This window comes from Rana temporaria, chromosome 4 (assembly GCF_905171775.1).
Source record: "Rana temporaria chromosome 4, aRanTem1.1, whole genome shotgun sequence".
Classification (NCBI taxonomy): Eukaryota; Metazoa; Chordata; class Amphibia; order Anura; family Ranidae; genus Rana; species Rana temporaria.
The window spans coordinates 340,344,114-340,367,299 of NC_053492.1; the positions used below are offsets into that span (position 1 = coordinate 340,344,114).

Here is a 23,186-nt window from a genome sequence, read left to right on the forward strand (position 1 = left end):
CGGATCCGCAGCCCCTCAGCTCCTCCAATACCTGCAGAACAGCCTGCAATAGACCTGCAGAAAGCCTGGACTCCACCACTATATGTCACCAGGAGGACCCCACCGCCGTGCCGCCGTGCTCCGCAGAGCGGTATCAAAGCAGCAGAGCGGGGGAAGCGGGAGGAGCGGGGGGAAGAGGCACAGCGGGGGGACGGGAGGAGACACAGGCTAGTGCATGCCCGCGGGACCCATGGAGTCCGTGGAGCTCCTCAGCGCTAGCAGCGGCAGCACGTTCTGACGCGTCTTCTCATCAGGCCCCTCCCTGTATGTAAACTTATGAGCACAACTGTATATGCAAAAATCAAAAGACCTAATCATCATGCAAGTTAACACCCACTCCATCATGTGGGACCAATTAGAACACTATCGATAATAATGGAGACAGCTGAAACAGAAATTGTTCAAAAGATGCATTAACCCTAATAGATATCCATTCTCAAAAGGGCCACAAACATAAAAATTCTAAAAACAAAAAATAAATAGTTTAAAGACATAATGAGCAAATTAAAGTTGTATGTGGTCATGTATAAGAGATGTTCCTGCCAACATAAGACATATTTCATTGAAAATAAATAAGCATGTTTAAAAAATGTGTGTGTATATATATATATATATATATATATATATATATATATATATATATATATATATATATATATATATATATATATACACACACAGTACAGACCAAAAGTTTGGACACACCTTCTCATTCAAAGAGTTTTCTTTATTTTCATGACTATGAAAATTGTAGATTCACACTGAAGGCATCAAAACTATGAATTAACACATGTGGAATTATACATAACAAAAAAGTGTGAAACAACTGAAAATATATTTCATATTCTAGGTTCTTCAAAGTAGCTACCTTTTGCAGCAGACACATCTCTAGAACTGTTAAGAGGAGACTGTGTGAATCAGGCCTTCATGGTAGAATATCTGCTAGGAAACCACTGCAAAAGAAAGGCAACAAGCAGAAGAGACTTGTTTGGGCCAAAGAACACAAGGAATGGACATTAGACCAGTGGAAATCTGTGCTTTGGTCTGATGAGTCCAAACTTGAGATCTTTGGTTCCAACCCCCGTGTCTTTGTGCGACGCAGAAAAGGTGAACGGATGGACTCTACAAGCCTGGTTCCCACCGTGAAGCATGGAGGAGGAGGTGTGATGTGTGGGGGTGCTTTGCTCGTGACACTGTTGGGGATTTATTAAAAATTGAAGGCATACTGAACCAGCATGGCTACCACAGCATCTTGCAGCGGCATGCTATTCCATCTGGTTTGCGTTTAGTTGGACCATCATTTATTTTTCAATAGGACAATGACCCCAAACACACCTCCAGGCTGTGTAAGGACTATTTGACCAAGAAGGAGAGTGATGGGGTGCTGCGCCAGGTGAAGCTTATCAAGAGAATGCCAAGAGTGTGCAAAGCAGTAATCAAAGCAAAAGATGGCTACTTTGAAGAACCTAGAATATGAAATATATTTTCAGTTGTTTCACACTTTTTTGTTTTGTATAATTCTTCGTGTGTTAATTCATCGTTTTGATGCCTTCAGTGTGAATCTACAATTTTCATAGTCATGAAAATAAAGAAAACTCTTTGAATGAGAAGGTGTGTCCAAACTTTTGGTCTGTACTGTATATATATATTAGCTGAATACCCGGCGTTGCTCGGTCTTCCTATCTTAACCTTTTGGGGAGGAAAATCATAGTAATATAAATATACCCATCTTTTATATAAGGGTGTAGGTAAGGGTTAATTTAACTGTCATATATTTTTATTTGGCATATAAGTAATATGTGTACCAGGTATTATTGAAATATCTCCAGGCGTACAGAAGTTATGTGGGAACATACATTTCCCATTGATTTGCATGGGACTTTAAACAAAAACCCCGACCCTCACAAATGGGGGTAGTTAAGGGATAAATTAACTATCCTATAGTTTAAGTGGACAAATAAGTAACATGTGACCAAGTGTTATCGAAATATCTACAGCCGTTTGGAAGTTATGAAGTAACATGTATTTCCCATAGAGTTGAATGGGACTTTAAAGAAAAACCCCGACCATGGCAAATGGGGGTGGGTAAGGGTTAAACCACCTATCCTATGTTTGTTGCTGACATATAAGTAACATGTGTGCCAAGTTTCATGTTAATATCTTTAGCCGTTTGGACGTGATGCTGGAACATGAAGTAACATGTATTTCCCATAGAGTTGAATGGGATTTTAAAGAAAAACCCCGACCATGGCAAATGGGGGTGGGTAAGGGTTAAACCACCTATCCTATGTTTGTTGCTGACATATAAGTAACATGTGTGCCAAGTTTCATGTTAATATCTTTAGCCGTTTGGACGTGATGCTGGAACATACATACATACACACACACACACACACACACACACACGTTGAGTTATATAGATATAGATATATATATATATATCTATAAAAATAAATGTGTAAAAAAGACATGCAAAAACGCATGTATACATATACACATGCACATTTAGAACTAACCTAAATACGACAGAGACCGTATTTCTTTGTACAAAACATTTCTAAAGTGGCTAGGGGTGACACCCCCCAAGAAGTGAGAGCCCCCTCAGTTTATGCAGAACCCTTACATTGTTATGTGGGATACCATGCTATTAATATGAAAAAAAAAGCTAAAATGGCGAAACATGTAGGGAATATGCGATCTCCATGTGTTGTTTAAACCATCACTGTATGTTTTCAATGACCACTATTTATCTCTAAATTGATTATTTTCTGTTTTTATATATTTATATTTAATAAAAATGTTTTGTATTTTTGTAACAAATTGTTCTTTCTCATCATTACCGCTATACCCCATGCACCGCAAAATATCCCTTTCCCTTCTTTACTTTAAATGTAATATTTATTTACGGGATTAGGTGCTTTACTTTAATAGTGATTCCATATGTGCTCGGACAAACCATATATCCATGAAAAAAAGCTGTAAAGCAAATGCTGGCAGCACAATAACACCCAGAACATAATTGATACATGATGTGAAGCTAAAGATGAAATATATAAGACAAAATGGGAACCAACAACCCACATATATATCAAACATTACATTGTTCACATATATGAATAGACATGAAGGCGTATATAGTTATTCATAAAAATGGGAAACATCAAATTCAAAGTTCATGCCAGCTGGTTTCCTAGTATTGAAATAAAACATACCCCTCTCTTACATAGCCTCCTAAATTTAGCCCCGCCCCTAATTGGCAGAACATTTTTTTCTACTGCCTAAATAACTTGACTGGATAAATGTTTATGATGTCTATCATTCCAACGCCTGGCAACATTATTGTTGTGATTTTTCTCTATATTGTGTAGATGATCATGAAGGTGATCCCTTAACCGACCAATATACTGAATCTGACAAGATGTACAAGTGAGAGTATAGACCAAGTACCTGGTGTTGCAATTGATGAACGATAACATTTTTGATTGCTAATCAGTAGTGGTGGAGTGGATAGTGTCCCCACTAAGAACATGAGGACAGCATGTATATCCATTCAGACCACACCAAAAGATGCCTCTGAATTGTAACCAATAGGGATGAACTTTTTTGCTGGTGTTCTACCTAAGGAGGGGCTCTACGAGATACAGTCTTAACCCCTTTTGACATAATCTTTTGACATATACATGTAGTGCCCTGCTACTTTCATAGCTGGTGAGGCCTTAAATTTAGAGGGTGGTCAGAGATTTAGTTACCTCTGGCCGTGTTGTTTTGCCAAATTTTGGGCCTCTTTTTTTCCAGCCATGGCTGTACTGTGAGTGACCACTATTGTTCTCAGGGGTGTAGGTACCACCCCAGACCAAGGGTGGCAGCAGTCGTGTCAGGGCATATTGGGTGTTTTTCCTCAGCAGCCAATCAGTGAGGGTTGATCGCCTCGCTGTGCATGCTGGGGGAGAGTACTTAAGGTACAGACGTCATTGGTTTGCGGTCGTTGATCGCTGGTCTGTCGTCCCACCACCCCCCGTGTGTGACCCTCATGGCTGGGGTGCATGTTCAAGTGTTTCTGGCTCCGGGACCACGTTGGTCCGGGTTGTGATCTACTGTGTAGGCCTGGTAGTTAGACTGGGTCTACAATTGCAGAGTGGTCCTGTGCTGTCCGTCCTGAGGGAGGAAGCCACTCAATGAAAAACCTGTCTGGGAGAGCACCAAGCACAAGACTGGTGTCTCAGGAGAGGCCTTGAACTTCGTCAAAGGACGCACCATTGCTGAGAGGCTGAATGATGGTGGCATGTCAGTTCTGAATTCAACCAAGTTTATTCAAGAGATAGATTCGGGTGCTTAATCCTGTGTTGAAAAGGATTCTGGACCGAATACATCTCCACCTTTGGGAAGGTCTGTGGCAGAGACTTTGCTAAAGTTTCCATGTGACACTCTGGCTGCTAGGCTGGTGAGAGAGGCCTATCCAGGTGCACAATACCCACTCTGGCTAGAGTGGCAACAAAAGTTTCCGAAACAAAGTTATACACCTGAACCTACTACGTACTATTCTTTCTACCTCTTCAACTACTACTTTTATTATTTTACCCCATTGGGTAACAAAGCACAGAAAAAGACATCTAAAGTGTGGACATTGCAGTTCTTCTCAGCTCTCATTGTGTACCCTAGACGGCGAAGGAATAGAGGTAACATGCCACCCAAAACAAACCAGCAGCTCCTTCGGGGGTAGTACTACATACTGAATCATTAAACAGCACTGTTACTGTAGTTAAAAATATTTCTGTTCTTGCCAAAGTCTATACTGAATGGGGTAGAAAATACGGGAATGTTATTGTGTTGAGAAATGTTGCTATTATTTTTATATCTACTTTTATCGTGAAATTATTTCTCTCGTGGGGTTTTGTTATCAATACTGATGGCTCTATGCAGAGCCGATTTAGGGAAGCCGCTGTCTTCAAAACGTTGGTTCATATTAGATACCTCTTGTTTATTATTCCAACTCCTTACTGCAGGTACGTTTTAATCTCAGGAACTGCCCTACTGGAATACCTCTCAAGGTGTGTTTGGGGTGACTAGTCCACACTCAAGAGGGCATTGCCTGCTGAGGTTTTCCTAAAGAGACTTGATGTCGCCCTATTATCTTCACCCCTCAACTGTACATCAAGGAAATCAATGGATTTGGAATCCCAATGTCCTGTTAACCGCAGATTTAGGTCATTGGAGACAATGAAAAGCAGGTTGTTTATATAGCGACAGTAAAATAGCATGTCTGAATGGCAGGGATTAACTGTTCCAAAGATGTGGGACCTCTCCCACCATCCTATGTAGAGATTGGCTAGGGAGGGGGGAAAACTTGGCTCCCATAGAGGCATCTCTGTAAGTAACAGTCCCCGTCTAACAACCTTGATGAAGGCATACCTGTAGGTGCTCGAAATATCTCCTAAACCTCCACGGTTAGGGAGATATTTACAATGATGGGCACCGATGTCTACGGCGCATGCGCCATAGACAACGGTGCAAGTGCAATTTAGAAACAGCGATCATGCTGTTTCTAAAGGAGATCATGCCGTCACTGGCTGCGGTGGCTTCGATCTGAGGTGAGTATTACATAATGAGCTAGTATGCTATGCAAAGTGGGTTGTCAGCTGAAAATGGGTCAAAGGAGTGCAAAACTGTCATGGTCTTACCTCTCTCCTGTCTCCTTCGTTTGACATGTGCTGGCGGCCATCTTGGTTTCTAGGTCTCTTGTAGCCTCCCACCCTGCGGCTCCTCCTTCCCACTGGGAGGAGCTGGATGCCTGGCTCACATATATAGGAGGTCTGTGGCTTCAGTTCCTTGCTTGGTCCTCCTGTGTTCACATGCTTCTAAGACTGCTGCTGCTGCTTCTGGTTCTGATCCTGGCTTCGTCTGACTTCCCTGCTGGTTCCTGATCCTGGCTTCGTCTGACTTCCCTGCTGGTTCCTGATCCTGGCTTCGTCTGACTTCCCTGCTGGTTCCTGATCCTGGCTTCGTCTGACTACCCTTCTGGTTCCTGACCTCTGGTTTCACCATCCGTTTGGACTTTTGCTTTACAGCTTGATTTTCAATAAAGCCTTCTTATTTTCACTTATCTCTTGTTGTACGTCTGGTTCATGGTTCCGTAACATTAGGACCAAGCCATGAATTTTGACGGTACAGGGCCATCCTCGCTACCCACGCTGGTTGCCAGACTTGATCAGCAGGATTACCTGTTGGGTCAGTTCGCCGTGGCGTTGCAAACCCTGCTTGAACGCACGGTTCATTTCGCTCCCGTTGCCGATGGGTCGGTTGTCGCTCCTGGGCCCGCTCCTACTGCCGCTCCGGTTGTTGCGCCAGAGTCTACCCCGACACCTGTTGTTGCGCCTGCGGTGTTTCGGGGTATGACCGGTTCTGCCCCCCTTCCACAGCGATTTGGGGGAGAGCCAACTCAGTGCCGAGGTTTCCTTAACCAAGTGGGCATTTATTTCGAGTTGCTGCCACATGCCTTTCCCACTGAGAGATCAAAGGTGGGCTTCTTGATCTCGCTGCTCTCGGACAAGGCCTTGGCCTGGGCCAGCCCTTTATGGGAGAACAACAATCCGGTGGTTGCCGAGTTTTCCGGTTTTGTTGCTTCTCTTTGGAAGGTATTCGATGTGCCGGCTCGCGCCGCCTCTGCTGCGAAGCTCCTTATGTCCGTCAGACAGGGTTCACGATCCGTAGCCGAATACGCCATTGAGTTTCGTACCCTGGCAGCAGAGGTGGGCTGGAATAATGAGGCTCTGGTCGCTGCTTTCTCTCATGGTCTCTCGGATGCCTTGAAGGATGAGGTTGCAGCTAAGGACCTACCAGTGGAGCTCGAGGCTCTTATTTCTTTCCTGATTTTGATTGACATCAGACTCAGGGAGAGACCTTCCTTTAAGGAGAGCCTGCGGAGGCCTCCTAACAGTTTGGCGCCTACGTTTGCTGTCCCACCCGTGCCTCCCTCTCCTCCCACGCCTCCTGGGGTTGACTTGTCTGGGGGTGAACCCATGCAGCTGGGGTTTGCTCGCCTGTCCGAGGGGGAGAGGGTACTCCGGAGACGCGAGGGCCGATGCATGTACTGTGGTCTCGGTGGGCATTTTCGGTTGGCATGTCCGAACCGTCCGGGAAACGCTCGCACCTGAGATCCTGTCGGGGGCAGATCTTGGGTGGAGTCTCCTCGTCCCCGGTTTCCCGTGTTGATAAACCACTGATCACTGTTGTCCTCTCCTGGGTCGGGGGCTCGGTGACGACCCAGGCGTTGGTGGACTCTGGTGCTGGTGGTTTTTTCATTGATAGTGCGTTCGCTGCCGCCAATTCCATTCCTCTGCAGGCTCGAGGTTCCCCGCTGGCTCTAGAGGCGATAGACGGCAGACCCCTCCAGCCGTCACACGTGACTCATGAGACCCTTCCAGTGGGGATAGCCATTGGTGCCGTTCACAGAGAGTCGGTCTGCTTCCAGGTTATTTCATCTCCACACTACTCGGTGGTCTTGGGGTACCCCTGGCTCCAGAAGCATAATTCGACTTTCGTCTGGAGATCGGCCGAGATCCTCTCATGGTCACCACAGTGTGGGGCTAGTTGCATCCATGGGCCTGTCAAGTTGCTGTGTACTTCCTCGGACTCTCTGTTGCCTCCTGAATACGAGGAGTACCGGGATGTATTCGATAAGGTGAGCGCAGTTGCCCTACCTCCGCACCGCCCATACGATTGTGCCATAGAGTTACAACCTGGTGCCGTTCCTCCTCGCGGCAGGGTCTATCCACTGTCGGTTGCGGAGAATGAGGCCATGGAGGAGTACGTGATGGAGGCGCTGTCCCGTGGTCACATTCGCAAATCCTCGTCCCCGGCAGGGGCTGGATTTTTCTTTGTGAAAAAGAAGGGCGGTGAGTTGAGGCCTTGCATCGATTACAGGGGCCTTAATCGCATCACGATCAAGAACGCTTACCCGATACCCTTGATTTCCGAGCTGTTCGATCGCCTTAAGGGGGCCACGGTCTTTACCAAACTCGACCTGAGGGCGGCATATAACCTGGTAAGGATCAAGGCGGGCGATGAGTGGAAGACCGCGTTTAACACCAGGACTGGGCATTATGAATCCTTGGTTATGCCCTTTGGGTTGTGCAATGCGCCCGCAGTCTTTCAGGAATTCATCAACGATGTTTTCCGTGACCTGTTGCAGCAGTGTGTGGTGGTCTATTTGGATGACATCTTGGTATACTCTGAATCCATGGAGGCCCACATTCTGGATGTCAAGCGAGTGTTGCAACGGTTACGAGAGAACAAGCTGTTCGGTAAGCTTGAGAAATGCGAATTTCACCGATCCCAGGTAACCTTCTTAGGTTACATCATTTCCGCTGAGGGGTTCTCCATGGACCCTGAGAAGGTTTCGGCTGTCTTACAGTGGCCTCAGCCCAGTGGTCTTCGTTCCTTGCAGCGCTTTTTGGGCTTCGCCAATTATTATCGGAAGTTCATCAGGGACTTCTCCATGCTGGCCAAGCCTCTCACGGATCTGACCAGGAAGGGCAGTAATTCCCAGGTCTGGCCGCTCGAGGACATCCGGGCTTTTGAGGCCCTAAAATCCGCCTTTGTGTCGGCTCCGATTCTGTCTCATCCCAACCCTGGGTTGCCCTTTGTCCTCGAGGTGGACGCGTCTGAGACGGGAGTAGGCGCCCTTCTGTCTCAGCGTAGAACACCAGAGGGTCCGCTGCTTCCTTGTGGGTTTTACTCCCGGAAACTGTCACCCGCAGAGTGCAACTATCAGATTGGTGACAGGGAGTTATTGGCCATAGTGCAGGCTCTCAAAGAGTGGAGGCACTTGCTCGAGGGCTCGGTGGTTCCGGTTCTCATCCTGACGGACCACAAGAATCTGACCTACCTTTCTGAGGCCAAGAGATTGACACCACGTCAGGCCAGATGGGCTCTGTTCTTGTCACGTTTTAATTACATGGTCTCCTACCTACCTGGTTCCAAGAACATCAGGGCGGATGCCTTATCACGGCAGTACTCCGAGCTGTCCAGGGAGGAATCTATACCGACTTTGGTCATACCTCCGAATCAGATCCTGGCCGCCATTCGCACCAGCCTGATCTCTCCCCTTGGTGAGCAGATTTTGGCGGCTCAGTCTGGTGCTCCCTCTGGGAGACCCAACGGCAGATGTTTTGTGCCTGAGGAGTTGCGCACTCGGTTGTTGCGAACCTACCATAACTCCAAGACCGCGGGGCATCCGGGTAAGAATCAGCTGTCCTGGGCTGTTTCACGTCTGTTCTGGTGGCCTTCCCTACGTTCCGACATCGCCGCATATGTAGCGGCATGCTCCGTTTGTGCCCAAAGTAAGTCCCCTCGGCACCTTCCGTTGGGCCTGCTGCAACCCATAGCCACCGGGGAGCGCCCATGGTCACACCTGGGGATGGATTTCATTGTGGACCTCCCTGCATCCCGAGGCCATACGGTCATTCTCATGATTGTGGATCGGTTTTCCAAAATGTGCCACTGTGTTCCTCTCAAGAAGTTACCCTCTGCACAAGAGTTGGCCACGATTTTTGCCCGGGAGGTCTTCCGGTTGCACGGTTTGCCCAAGGAGATAGTGTCGGATCGGGGGAGTCAGTTTGCGTCCAGGTTCTGGCGCGCCTTTTGCTCCCAGTTGGGGATTCATCTCTCCTTCTCCTCGGCCTACCACCCTCAGTCCAATGGGGCCGCAGAACGATCCAATCAGGCCTTGGAGCAATTCCTTCGTTGCTATGTCTCCGATCACCAGGACAATTGGGTTGACCTCCTGCCTTGGGCTGAGTTTGCCAGGAACACTGCTGTGAACTCTTCCTCTGGGACGTCTCCCTTCATGGCCAATTATGGGTTCCAACCTGCCGTGTTACCGGAGGCATTCTCTCCCCAGGATATTCCGGCTGTGGAGGATCACCTTTCCGTCCTACGCGCCTCTTGGGTACAGATCCAGAAGTCCCTTGAGGTCTCTGCGCAGCGCCAGAAACTCCAGGCTGATCGCAGACGAGCGCCTGCTCCTTCCTACCAGGTCGGAGACCGTGTATGGTTGTCCACTCGCAACCTCAACCTTCGAGTGCCCACTCCCAAGCTGGCCCCTCGCTTTGTTGGTCCCTTCCGAGTGCTTCGCAGGGTAAACCCGGTAGCCTATGCCCTTGCGCTTCCTCCTGGCATGCGGATCTACAACGTGTTTCATGTCTCCCTGTTGAAGCCACTGGTGTGCAATCGCTTCACTTCCTCGGTTCCTCTGCCTTGTCCGGTCCAAGTGGGCAATCATGAGGAGTATGAGGTGAGCAATATCCTGGACTCACGCCTGGTCCGCGGTCGGGTGCAGTTTTTGGTCCACTGGCGTGGTTATGGTCCAGAGGAGCGTTCCTGGGTTCCCTCCGCAGATGTCCATGCTCCTGCCTTGCTCCGAGCCTTCCATGCACGCTTCCCTCAGAAACCGTTTTTTGCACCGCGGAGGAGGGGCCCTTGAGGGGGAGGTACTGTCATGGTCTTACCTCTCTCCTGTCTCCTTCGTTTGACATGTGCTGGCGGCCATCTTGGTTTCTAGGTCTCTTGTAGCCTCCCACCCTGCGGCTCCTCCTTCCCACTGGGAGGAGCTGGATGCCTGGCTCACATATATAGGAGGTCTGTGGCTTCAGTTCCTTGCTTGGTCCTCCTGTGTTCACATGCTTCTAAGACTGCTGCTGCTGCTTCTGGTTCTGATCCTGGCTTCGTCTGACTTCCCTGCTGGTTCCTGATACTGGCTTCGTCTGACTTCCCTGCTGGTTCCTGATCCTGGCTTCGTCTGACTTCCCTGCTGGTTCCTGATCCTGGCTTCGTCTGACTACCCTTCTGGTTCCTGACCTCTGGTTTCACCATCCGTTTGGACTTTTGCTTTACAGCTTGATTTTCAATAAAGCCTTCTTATTTTCACTTATCTCTTGTTGTACGTCTGGTTCATGGTTCCGTAACAAAAACACTGCACTGTTGTGATCAACAGGAGAAGTACAACCAAACAGGCTTTAGCTGTACTTCTCCTTTAATAAATCTATCACACCCCCTGTCTCTCTGCTCCTGTCCAGCATTACGTGCAACAATTGATAAATGTCCCCGTTTATGTTGTGAACTCACCCTCCAGGGCCCAGGCAGGCTTTTCCTCAACCCAGGCTTTAGATCCAGGCTCTTTCTCCCTGAAGCTGGAAGATCCTTCAGGCACCCTCTTTCCTAGTCCAGAGGGCCTCCACGATCCCCCTCTCATAGTCCAGGGCCTCCAGACACCTGCTGTCCTAGTCCAGGGCATCCAGACACCCCCTCTCCTAATATGGGACCTCCAGGCAACCCCTCCCCTAGTCCAGTATCTCCCTTGTACCCCCCTATCCAGGGGTCTTTTCCACACCAATCACTATTTCCTAGTCAAGGGCCTCCTCTGCACCCCCCCCAGCCCATGGTCTCCTTTGCACTTCTCTCCTAGTACAAGGCCTCCTTTATAGCATGCCCAAAGTAAAGAGCCTCCTCTGCACCCTGCTCTCCGAATCCAGGTCCAACACCACTTTAAAAAGTCCAGGGCCTCCTCTACACCCCCCAGTCCAGGGTCTCCAGTGTACTCCCTCCTAGTCCAGGGCCTCCTCTGCACCCCCTAGTCCAGGGCCTCCTGTGTACCCCCTCCTAGTCCACGGCCTTCTGTGCACCCCCTCACTCCAGCACCTTCTCTGCACCTCCCCAGCCCAGGGCCTCCTTTGCACCCACCCAGTCCAGGGCCTCCTTTGCACCCCCCCCCCAGCCAGGGCCTCCTCCGCACTCCCTAGCCCAAAGCCTCCTCTGCACCCCCATCAGCCCAGGACCTCCACTGAAGCCCCTCCAGTCCAGAGTCTCCCCTAACCCCCTGTCCAGGGCCTCCTCTGCACCCCACTGCCCAGTCCAGGGCCTTCTTTGAAGCCTCCTTTTCTCTGGGATGCCTCACACAGAAAAGACATAGGCTGTTTGGGCACTGGGCAGGACTAGGAGGGAGACCTGCCTGTCCATTACACTTGATCGGGCAGCAGTGACACCCTGAAAGCAGCGGTTCCCAGTACAAGTGGGGGCAGAACCCCTGGTGGCGCCCCACTAGATGCGTCCCCCCGGATGCTTCTCTGATTAATGGATTTGTTGCCCGGCCTGTCAGTTTAAGTGGACGGCCGTGTCTTGGTAGGTTTGCAGTTGTGCCATACTCTTTCCATTTTCGGATGATGGATTTAACAGTGCTTTTTGATATGTTCAAAGCCTGGGATATTTTTATATAACCTAACCTTGCTTTAAAGTTCTCCGCAACGTTATCCCTGACCTGCCTAGTGTGTTCCTTGGCCTACATGATGCTGTCTGTTCACTAAGGTACTCTAACAAACATCTGAGGGCTTCACAGAACAGCTTATATTTATACTAAGATTAAATTACACTCAGATGGACTCTATTTACTAATTAGGCGACTTTTGAAGGCATTTGGTTCCACTAGAGCTTAGTTAGGGGTATTGGAGTAAAGGGGGCTGAATACAAATGCCCGCCACACTTTTCACATATTTATTTGTAAAACAAATTGAAAAACATTTGTCATTTTCCTTCCACTTCACAATTATGTGCTGCTTTGTGTTGGTCTATCACATAAAATCCCAATAAAATAGATTAAAGTTTTTGGTTGTAACATGGCAAAATGTGTAAAATTTCAAGGGATGTGAATACTTTTTCACAGCACTGTACGTTTTATTTTGACATAAACAAAAACAATTGCATATTTCCCCCTCCCTACAGCTAACCAGCTTGGCATGCCAAGCCTTATGATATTCCAGGTTCTTGGAACGATAAAGTTCTAGGGTGAATGCCTCAGTAATGCCGCATACACACCATCACTTTATGTGATGAAAAAAAAAAACATTTTCTGTGAAGTAAAAAACTATGTTTTTGAAACTTCAATTTTCAAAGACGAAGTTGCCTACACACCATCGTTTTTTCACAATGCTCTAGCAAAGCCAGGTTACGTTCACCACGTTTTTCCATTGAAGCTCGCTTCATAACTAGCTTCTGGGCATGCGCGGGTGAAAAAAAGTCGTTTTAAACGTCGTTTTTTGCTACACACGGTCAATTTCTGTGAAGTAAAAAAACGACACATAAAATTGAAGCATGCTTCAATTTTTTTTGTTGTTTTTTACAAGACATAAAACGACGTTTCCCCCCACACACGGTCATTTAAAGTGACGTTTTTAAAAACGTCGTTTTTTTTCATCACATAAAGTGATGGTGTGTACGCGGCATTAAGATCTTTCCCTATTGAAGAATGGATGCCACCAAGTGTCAGGGAAAGTTATTTTCACTGGGCAAATTATTGTTAAATTTCCACTAATTTGGTTGATAACATAGGGTGAATGTTAGCCAAAGACATTGGGACAAACGTTGGCTCAATTGCCCATCACATGTTAAATAAATATACCCCAATATCTTGCAAAAAATTATACATTGTTATAAAGTTAAATACAGGTACATTATATTACTATCAACATTCTATACTTGCAGCAGTTTTGCTTCAGTAACCCCCTGATAACATAGTATGCTAGAAATGGGTAACTAGAATAATACATTTTCCTTTTAATTTTTTTATACACGAAAAGATATTTAAAAAATATGAAAATATTTTAACCTGTGACACGTATTTAAATTTTATAGCAGTTCATGTTTTACTTCTTACCTCCAACAGGGATCTACTGTCTACATGAGGCCTCTGTGGATTATAAAAGTGCCTGTGGGAGATGTGGGATGAGGCTAGTAGAGGATGGTACTGGGTGCTTTGATCCTGCTTAAACTGCATCCTATTAGCATTGGTGCTTCTAGTGCTGTACAACCTGGTAGCCATGGCCTCTTGATTGCGAGGGAACTCCTTAAGAGATCGACTCAAAGGTTTGTTCTTCCCATGGATGCCTTCATGTCTGTAGCTACTGTTACTCACAGGGGAAATGCAACTTCTTGCCAAGGGCTGCTGAGAACGTTCAGTTTTGTTGGATTCAAGTGTGAAGTTGATGGGCTTCAAAAAGCAAATATCAAGACTTGATTCCGATGAACCTGCAGAACATGACTCAAAGAGAGGTCTGTTATGAAATGTCTCTTCTTCATATGGAGTGGACATACCTATAATCTCATCGCCATACTCAAATTGCTCATAGTTGGTGGCAAAAGTACCATCAGGTAGAATGTTTGATGAAGTTCTTATGGATCTTTCTATATCAAGCACTGAAGGATTACTTTCATATTCCATCTCTGGAATAGATTGTAGTGGGGCCACTAATGAAATAACTTCTTGGTCTGCTCTGCTGAAGGAAGCTGGAACTGATAGGTTCTCTGACCTGTCATGTTTCTTTCCTTCAGCTTCCCATTCTGATGTCTTTAATGGCTGTATAACTTCTACTGGAGTTTGTCTGCTCTTTTTCACATGTGGAACCAGATGCCTTGAAAATAATGTATAGGAAAAAACATGGTTAATCCATAAACTGTACGTATGCTTACTTACAGAGATTATTTAATATGCAACCCCAGCCAAAACCTTTTTTTTTTAGCTCTAGATAGAATGAGAAAGGGTTAGTATATGGTTCCTTTTAATGTCTTTTGTCCCACTGAGGAGATTTCTGCTCACTTCCTGTCCTGGAGATAGTGTTATCACTGTACAGTATGAGGTAATTACAGGAAACCTAAACCGGTAATATGGAATGGAAGTTCTACAGTATGTTTTTCTCCCTATTCGAAACTAAAACACAAAAGAGAAGAGAGAATACAGTCACTTCCCTAGGGACTACATAAAAGTATACAAGAGCTTAGGAAACTGACAGAAAAAAATAAATATTGGGCTGGCCAACAAACCTTATTTAGCAATTAAATCTAGCTATATACACTTTTTGTGTGATGTACAGCTTATGGCTGGGTTCCCACCATTGTGATTTGGATGTGGGATCCACGATTTTGATCGTCTCTCTATGGTGCCAATTCACAAATCTCTCGATAGCTGGTCCAGTGCGTTTTGCACAAAAACGATGTGCATTTTTTGTTCCGTTTTAGGTCTGAATTCAGCCCAAAATTCAGGTTGAAATCAGACCTGAAATAGTGAACCAGCATGCACCGGACCCCTGCTGTGAGCCGCATGCGGCTCATACGTGAACAGAGCCTGAAGGAAATGCATAGCTAGAATTTCTAGTATGAAGTTCAAGGGTCAAATTTTGGTAAACAAAGCATAAACTCCAACCTCCTAAAAAAAATAATTGTAGACTCCTATAGTAAAGTTTCCTTGCCAGTCTGACATTACAAAGAATTGTCACTTTTCTATTAGACCAAAAGAACCTATTTGATTAAGTGACCTCAACATTTTCACAAATATCCATGCCAGGGTTGGATTCCTCTGCACGTATTATCTACCATGTAGCATTCAAGTTTTGTTTATCCAAAGTTTATTACTGACTGTTAAGAAATACGCTAGGATGGCATTGTGGATGTTTTAAAGCTTTGTACATATTTCTGACAATGCTAGACATTTTGCTGTGTTCTTTATTATGTTTTCTGGGGAGGTAATATTATACCTTTAATGAGTTGTTTGGTTTTCAAGACATTTTTTATGTCAGTGTATCACTTTGTCTAATAAAGATGACATTTACCTGTCCAGAATATAGTTTCCAACTGTGTATGTATTTAAATACATTTTGATATCCTGTAGTAGTCCCATAATCAGGTTGGGTCTTGTGGTTTAATAGTCACATAGTTGTTTCTTATATAGTTGCCACTTTTACTGTTTGAATCCCTAGTTATATTACATTACATATAACAGCCCAAGTAATACTCCTGCTAGATAAAAGTAGCCAGTTTGTAATTCAGTTGACCATCATCTACCTATAACCATAAAAATGAAAAAAAAAAAAAATACCTAAAAAAACAATTGGCACTATATTGACACTTTAAAGGCTAAGTTCACCTTTTTTTTATTCCAGCTTCCCAATGTACCAATATGCTATTAATGTACAACTGAAAGAAAAAGCTTTCTCTATCTTCTAGGACAGGGGTCTCCAAATTGTGGCCCTGGGGCCAGTTGCGGCCATCTGCTTGCCTTTATCTGACCCTTGGGGTACTATTCCATCCACTGACACCAACAATGGGGAATCCCCGTCAGCACCACCCATACTCCACCCCCTGCTGTGCACACACACAGAGCATTGTGAAAGGACAATCTGTGTGTATATGCAGGACAGATGCCATATTGGAGTACACACACACTATCACGGGAAACCCCCGTTGCGTCAGAGGAGGAGGGGGGCGGTTTCAATTGTGACGTCACGGTGAAGCAGCCAGAAACCCCCATTGCGTCAGAGGGGGGCGGGGTTAGCTGTCCACGTCCTTTAGACATTTCATTTTGTGCAGGGACTTTTCTAAGCACAGGAAATATGCGCTACTTTACAGGCATACTATAGACACCCCCCCCCTTAGTTATGAAATTTAAAGGAATATTTCACTTTTATTGTTTCACTTTAAGCATTATTAACCACTTGCTTACTGGGCACATATACCCCCCTCCTGCCCAGGTGAAATTTCAGCTTTCGGCACTGCGTCGCTTTAACTAACAATTGCGCGGTCGTGCGACGTGGCTCCCAAACAAAATTGATGTCCTTTTTTCCCCACAAATATAGCTTTCTTTTCGTGGTATTTGATCGCCTGTGCGGTTTTTATTTTTTGCGCTATAAACAAAAAAGAGCGACAATTTTGAAAAAAATACAATATTTTTAACTTGTTGCTATAATAAATATCCCAATTTAAAAAAACAAAAACATTTTTTTTTCTCAATTTAGGCGATACGTATTCTTCTACATATTTTTGTTAAAAAAAAATCGCAATAAGCGACTGGTTTGCGCAAAAGTTATAGCGCCTACAAAATAGGGGACATAATTGTTTTTTATTATTATTTTTTTTACTAGAAATGGCGGCGATCTGCGATTTTTATTGGGACTGCGACGTTATGGCGGACACATCGGACACTTTTGACACATTTTTGGCGCCATTCACATTTATACTGCGATCAGTGCTATAAATATGCACTAATTACAGTATAAATGTGACTGGCATTGAAGGGGTTAACACTAGGGGGTGAGGAAGGGGTTAAATGTGTACCCTAATTAGTGTTCTAACTGTGGGGGAAGGGGGGTGACTGGGGGGGGGGGTGACCGATCTATGTCCCTATGTACAAGGGACACAGATCGGTCTCCTCTCCAGAGACAGCACCGCTGTCTCTGTGTAAAACGGCAATGAGAGATGATCTCATATGTTTACATATGAGATCATCTCTCATTGGCCGCACAGATCGCATCGCAAATGGCCACTCTGATTGGCCGTTCGCGGAGATCTGTGATTGGCTGTGTCCAAGGGACATGGCCAGCACTGCAGTTCCCCGCTGCGCGCTCTGGAGACGCGCGCGGGGAACGTGCAAAGGGGCGGACGTCAATTGACGTCCACTTGGATTTTGGGATCCGCGTTGTAGCCGTCATTTGACTATAGCGCGGGTCCCAAGAGGTTAAAATCACTGCTCCCGAAAAAACTACAGTTTTTTTAACTTTTTTTTGCATTGATACATGTCCCCTGGGGCAGGACCCAGGTCCCATGTCCCCAAACACTTTTTATGACAATAACTTATATATTAACCTTTAAAATGTGCACTTTTGATTTTTCATGTTCGTGTCCCATAGACTTTATCGATGTTCGTGTGTTCGAACAAATTTTTTGCCTGTTCTGCTGTGAACTGAATCGGGGGGTGTCCGGCTCATCCCTAGACACGACTGACAACGGCTGTAAAATGAATGGAGTGTGATGTCACCCCTATGTGTTCCCTGCACCCGCCTCCACAGCGAAGCCGCGGTTGACAGCTCAGCGTGGGATCGGATCGACTTAAAAAAAGGTATGCATACTGATTTTTCTTTAAAGGGCTAGATAGATTAGTGTTAGATAGTGGGTGTCTATAGATGCAGGGATTTTAGTTTTAGCATGGACTTCCACTTTAAGGGAAGAAGTAGAAAAGTGTGTGAAAATAATAAAGAGGTGGTATACTAATGTAAACTAGGTATAAAGTACACTGGGATGGATTAGGCAGAAAGGACATTAGAAAGGGCTTCTATTTATTATGATAAGTGAAATTCTGTCCAAAAAGGTGAACTTAACCTTTAAAACATTGGGGCTGATTTACCAAGCCTTTACTCCATGACTCATGGAGTAAAAGCAGGAGTAACAGCCGTTTTGCCATTTACTAAAGAAATACGCTGCTAGTGCAGTGTATTTCCCTAGTTACTAATGTGCTCAGTGCGCCCAGGAGAGGGCGCATGGTGCGCCTGATAGACCTGGCGCACGGCACATTGAAATGTAAATTGCGGGGGTTTGGGCGGGAGTTTATTAGGGGAGGGAGGGGGGTGATGCAGGGGAAGTGAAGTGACATGTGTTTGAAAGTGTTTGGTGGGCCAAAGTGAAAGTGTTTTTTGAAAACAGATCCCCGTACGCTTACACAGTGCGCCTGAACCTCGGGAGGTTCATTTGCATACTGGGCATGCGTAGAGAGAAATTTCGGAGCTTCCCGTGCGCCTTGTTAGTACGCCGAGAAAATCTTGGTAAATACCAAGCGGCGTACCCGTGATTGCGCTGCGTGACGCGGCGCACAGGAATCTCCGACCTGTTTTCAGCCATGAAGGGGAACTCCGCGCCAAATTTCAAACTTGAAATTGGCGCGGGTCCCCCTCCAGGGGTACATTAGGCTCATAGGCTTGGTCCGGAATGTGAGGGGTTAAACCCGCGCCGAAAATCGGCGCGGGGTTCCCCCCCAGATCCAAACCAAGCCCTCATCCCAAGCACGCAGTCTGGCCCGGACAGGAATGGGGGTGGGGACGAGCGAGCGCCCCCCCCTCCTGAGCCGTACCAGACCGTATGCCCTCAACATGGGGGAGTGTGTGCTGTGGGGGAGGGGGGCACTGCCCCCCCACCCCACAGCACTCTTGTCCCCATGTCGATAGGGACAAGAGCCTCTTCCCGACAACCCTTGCCATTGGTTGTCGGGGTATGCGGGCGGGGGCTAATCGGAATCTGCGAGCCCCCTTTAATAAGGGGGCCCCCAGATGCCGGCCCCCCACCCTATGTGAATGAGTATGGGGTACATTGTACCTCTACCCATTCACCTGGGGAAAAGTGTAAAGCAAAATAAAACACCACACAGAATAAAATATTTTATTAATCAGCTCCGGAGCCCCCCCTTTCACAAGGGGGGGTTTCTTCTTTCCCGATCTTCCGCCGGGACCCTGGGCTTCGGTGATTTCTGCCGGGGAGGGCGCCATCCCCCGGTCCTCTCCGGAGTCTTCCGCCGGGGGCCCGCACCCCATTTAAGCTCTTTTACATTAGGGGGGGGCATCCGGACTTCGGCGAGTTCTGCCGGGGGATGGCGCCTATCCCCCGGTCTTTCCGGTGCCTTCCGGCCAGGGTTCCGGTCTTGTTCCTCGTCTTCTGCCGGGGGTGCGCCAACTCCCCGGTCTTTTCTCTGCTCCCTCTTCTGCCTGTCTCCCCCGCGGAGCCAGGGCTTTCTTTCCTCTCTGTTTCCTCTTCTGCCTGTCTCCTCCGGGAGCCCAGGGCTTTCTTCTCTGTTCCCTCTTCTGCCTGGCTCCCCCGTGGAGCCAGGGCTTCCTTTCGGCTTCTTTCTACGAAGCCCGGGACCCTCCCCCATAGGCAACAAGGAGCCTCATGGTGAAGGGGGTCCCGGCGAAAGACGGCGCTGAAGAGGGGGGGGGCAGTTGCACCCCCCCGCAGAAACCGACGAAGCCCGGGACCCTCCCCCATAGGCAACAAGGAGCCTCATGGTGAAGGGGGTCCCGGCGAAAGACATTGCTGAAGACGGGGGGGGCAGGTGCACCCCCCCGCAGAAACCGACGAAGCCCGGGACCCTCCCCCATAGGCAACAAGGAGCCTCATGGTGAAGGGGGTCCCGGCGAAAGACGGCGCATAGGGTGGGGGGCCGGAATCTGGGGGCACACACTCCCCCATGTTGAGGGCATGTGGTCTGGTACGGCTCAGGAGGGGGGGGGGCGCTCGCTCGTCCCCACCCCCATTCCTGTCCGGCCAGACTGCGTGCCTGGGATAAGAGCTTGGTTTGGATCTTGGGGGGGACCCCACGCTGGTTTTCTGCGCGGGTTTAACCCTTTATGTTCCAGACCAAGCCTAAGAGCCTGGTATGCACCTGGAGGGGAACCCCCTTTTTTTTGGTCTGGAGTTGCCCTTCATGAACAGCGATCTGTCATTTACCCATGTCAGTCCCACCCCCCCTTCAGTTAGAACACACCCAGGGAACATATTTAACCCCTCCCTCGCACCTAGTGTTAACCCCTTCCCTGCCAGTGGCATTTTTATAGTAAGCAATGCATTTTTATAGCACTGATCGCTAGAAAAATGGCAATGGTTCCAAAAAAGTGTCCGATGTGTCCGCCATAATGTCGCAGTACTGATAAAAATCGCTGATCGCCGCAATAACTAGTTAAAAAAAAAAATAACCAAAATGCCATCTTTTGTAGACGCTATAACTTTTGCCAAAACCAATCAATAAACGCTATTTGCGAGTTTTTGGAACCAAAAAGATGTAGAATATGTATCGGCCTAAACTGAGGGATTTTTATATTTTTTAGAATATATATTTTTGGGGATATTTATTATAGCAAAAAGTCACAATTATTCTTTTTTTTTTTTTAATTGTCGCTCTATTTTTGGTTATAGCTCTAAAAAATAAAAAACCGCAGAGGTGATCAAATACCACCAAAATAAAGCTCTCTTTGTGGGAAAAAAAAAGGCTGCCAATTTTGTTTGGGAGCCACGTCGCATGACTGCGCAATTGTCAGTTAAAGCGACGCTGTGCCGAATCACAAAAACTGGCCCGGTCATTGACCAGCAATATGGTCCGGGGCTCAAGTGGTTACAAATTAACAAAACACTAAAGTTAGCCCAATTTTTGGTGATAATGTGAAAGATGATGTTACACCGAGTAAATAGATACCTTACATGTCACGCTTTACTATTGCAAACACGCCTGAAATGGGGCCAAAATTCATTACTTGAAAATCCCCATAGGCGACCTTTTTTTTTTTTCAGGTTACAGAGAAAGTCTAGTGCTAAAAGTATTACTCTCGCTCTAACGCACGCGTCAATACCTCACATGTGTGGTTTGAACGGTGTTTACATATGTGGGCGGGACTTACGCAGGTACGGCCCACATATATAAACATCGTTCGAACCACACATGTGAGGTATTGACGCGTGCGTTAGAGCGAGAGTAATACTTTTAGCACTAGACCTTCTTTGTAACTATAAACTGGTAACCTGAAACAAAAAAAAAAGGTCGCCTATGGGGATTTTCAAGTAATGAATGGTATGGAAGTGGTTAAAGTGAAATAATAAAAGTGAAATATTCCTTTAAATTTCATACAGGGGGGAGGGGGTTTACACGCATGTTTCCCGTGCTTAGAACTGTCCCTGTACAAGATGTCATTTCTGAAGTGAAAAACAAAAAGTAATTTTAAAGTACTCATGGCTCTAAAGAATACAGGCGTTGCTCATTAAAACAAAAAAAAAATGTATGGGGGTCCCCCCAAATTAAATTACCAGGCCCTTCAGGTCTGGAATGGATATTAAGGGGAACCCCGCCTTAAAAACAAAAAAAAATGGCGTGGGGTCCCCCCAAATATCCATACCAGGCCCTTCAGGTCTGGTGTGGATTTTAAGGGGAACTCCACCCCAAATTTTTTAAAAAAATGGCGTGGAGTCCCCCTAAAAATCCACACCAGACCCTTATCCGAGCACATTAACCTTGCCGGCCGCAGAAAAGAGGGGGGGGGGCAGAGTGCGTTTTTCTTTTTAGCTCATATTTTTCTTCTTGCACTTTTTTGACACTTTTTTGATTTCGGATCACTTTTCTTCCTATTACAAGGAATGTAAACATCCCTTGTAATAGGACTAGTGTGTGACAGGTCCTCTTTATGGAGAGAGGCGGGGTCAATAAGGCTGGAAAGCATGGTATTGGAAATAAAAAAAAGATCTCATGCTTTCAGCTGCAATCATGTTCGTTCAGCACAGTGGTGTAGTGTATAGCACTTTGACCTAGCAGCAAAAGGGTCGCTGGTTCGAATCCCGCCCGTGACACCATCTGCATGGAGTTTGCATGTTCTCCCTGTGCCTGCGTGGGTTTCCTCCCACACTATAAAAACATGCTGTAAATCAGATCCTGTCTAAATAAGCCCTAATATGCAGTAGTATATTTAGGTTTTGTGCTGCCCTAGGCCTGACTACATTTCTGCACCCCCCTCTCCTGAACCGCACCAGGCCACATGCCCTCAACATGGGGAGGATGTCCCCATGTTGATGGGGACAAGGGCCTCATCCCCACAACCCTTGCCCGGTGGTTGTGGGGGTCTGCGGGCGGGGGGCTTATCAGAATCTGGAAGACCCCTTTAACAAAGGGGACCCCCAGATCCCGCCCCCCCCCTGCGTGAAATGGTAATGGGGTACATTGTACCTCTACCATTTTACCTCCAAAAAAAGTGACAAAAGTGTTAAAAATGACAGTAGCCGGTTTTTGACAATTCTTTTAATAAAATCTTCTTTCCGCTGGTCCTTCTTCTTCTTTCATTCGGGTTTCTTCCTCTGCTTCTTTCTTGGGTCTCCTCGTCCACATCTTGCCGTCTTGCCATCTTGCTGTCTCCTCCCATCTTCTTCTCTGTCCGTCGACCTTCTCGTCCACATCTTCTTGATCTTCTGAGTGCTGCGCTTGAAATTGAAGATCCCGCCGTGTTCCCGCTCCTGGGACCCGCCCCCCTCTGACGCCACAGGTTAACTCATATGAAAGTCCGCGTGTGGCATATGTGCGTCAGAGGGGGGCGGGGTCACATGAGTGTGACACGGCGGGAACTTCAATTGGAAGCTGCGGCGGCTTTTTCTTCTCCGGACGTCATGCTTGAAATCGAATTCCCCCGCCGTGTGACGCTCTGTGACCCCGCCCCCCTCTGACGCACATGACCTTCTAAGGAGTTTACTTGTGGCGTCAGAGGGGGGCGGGTCCCAGGAGCGGAACACGGCGGCCAATTCAAATTCAAGCGCTG

At 46.9% G+C, this 23,186-nt stretch overlaps 1 protein-coding gene across 1 annotated transcript in view; it reads right to left on the reverse strand.

The window, feature by feature from the left end:
• ARHGEF33 (Rho guanine nucleotide exchange factor 33) overlaps positions 1-23,186 on the reverse strand; it is a 241,513-nt gene that overhangs the window by 23,873 nt on the left and 194,454 nt on the right. The window contains exon 14 of the mRNA XM_040350765.1: positions 13,742-14,495. Within this exon, the coding sequence (XP_040206699.1) occupies positions 13,742-14,495 (754 nt within the window). The remainder of the gene's footprint in view (positions 1-13,741; positions 14,496-23,186) is intronic.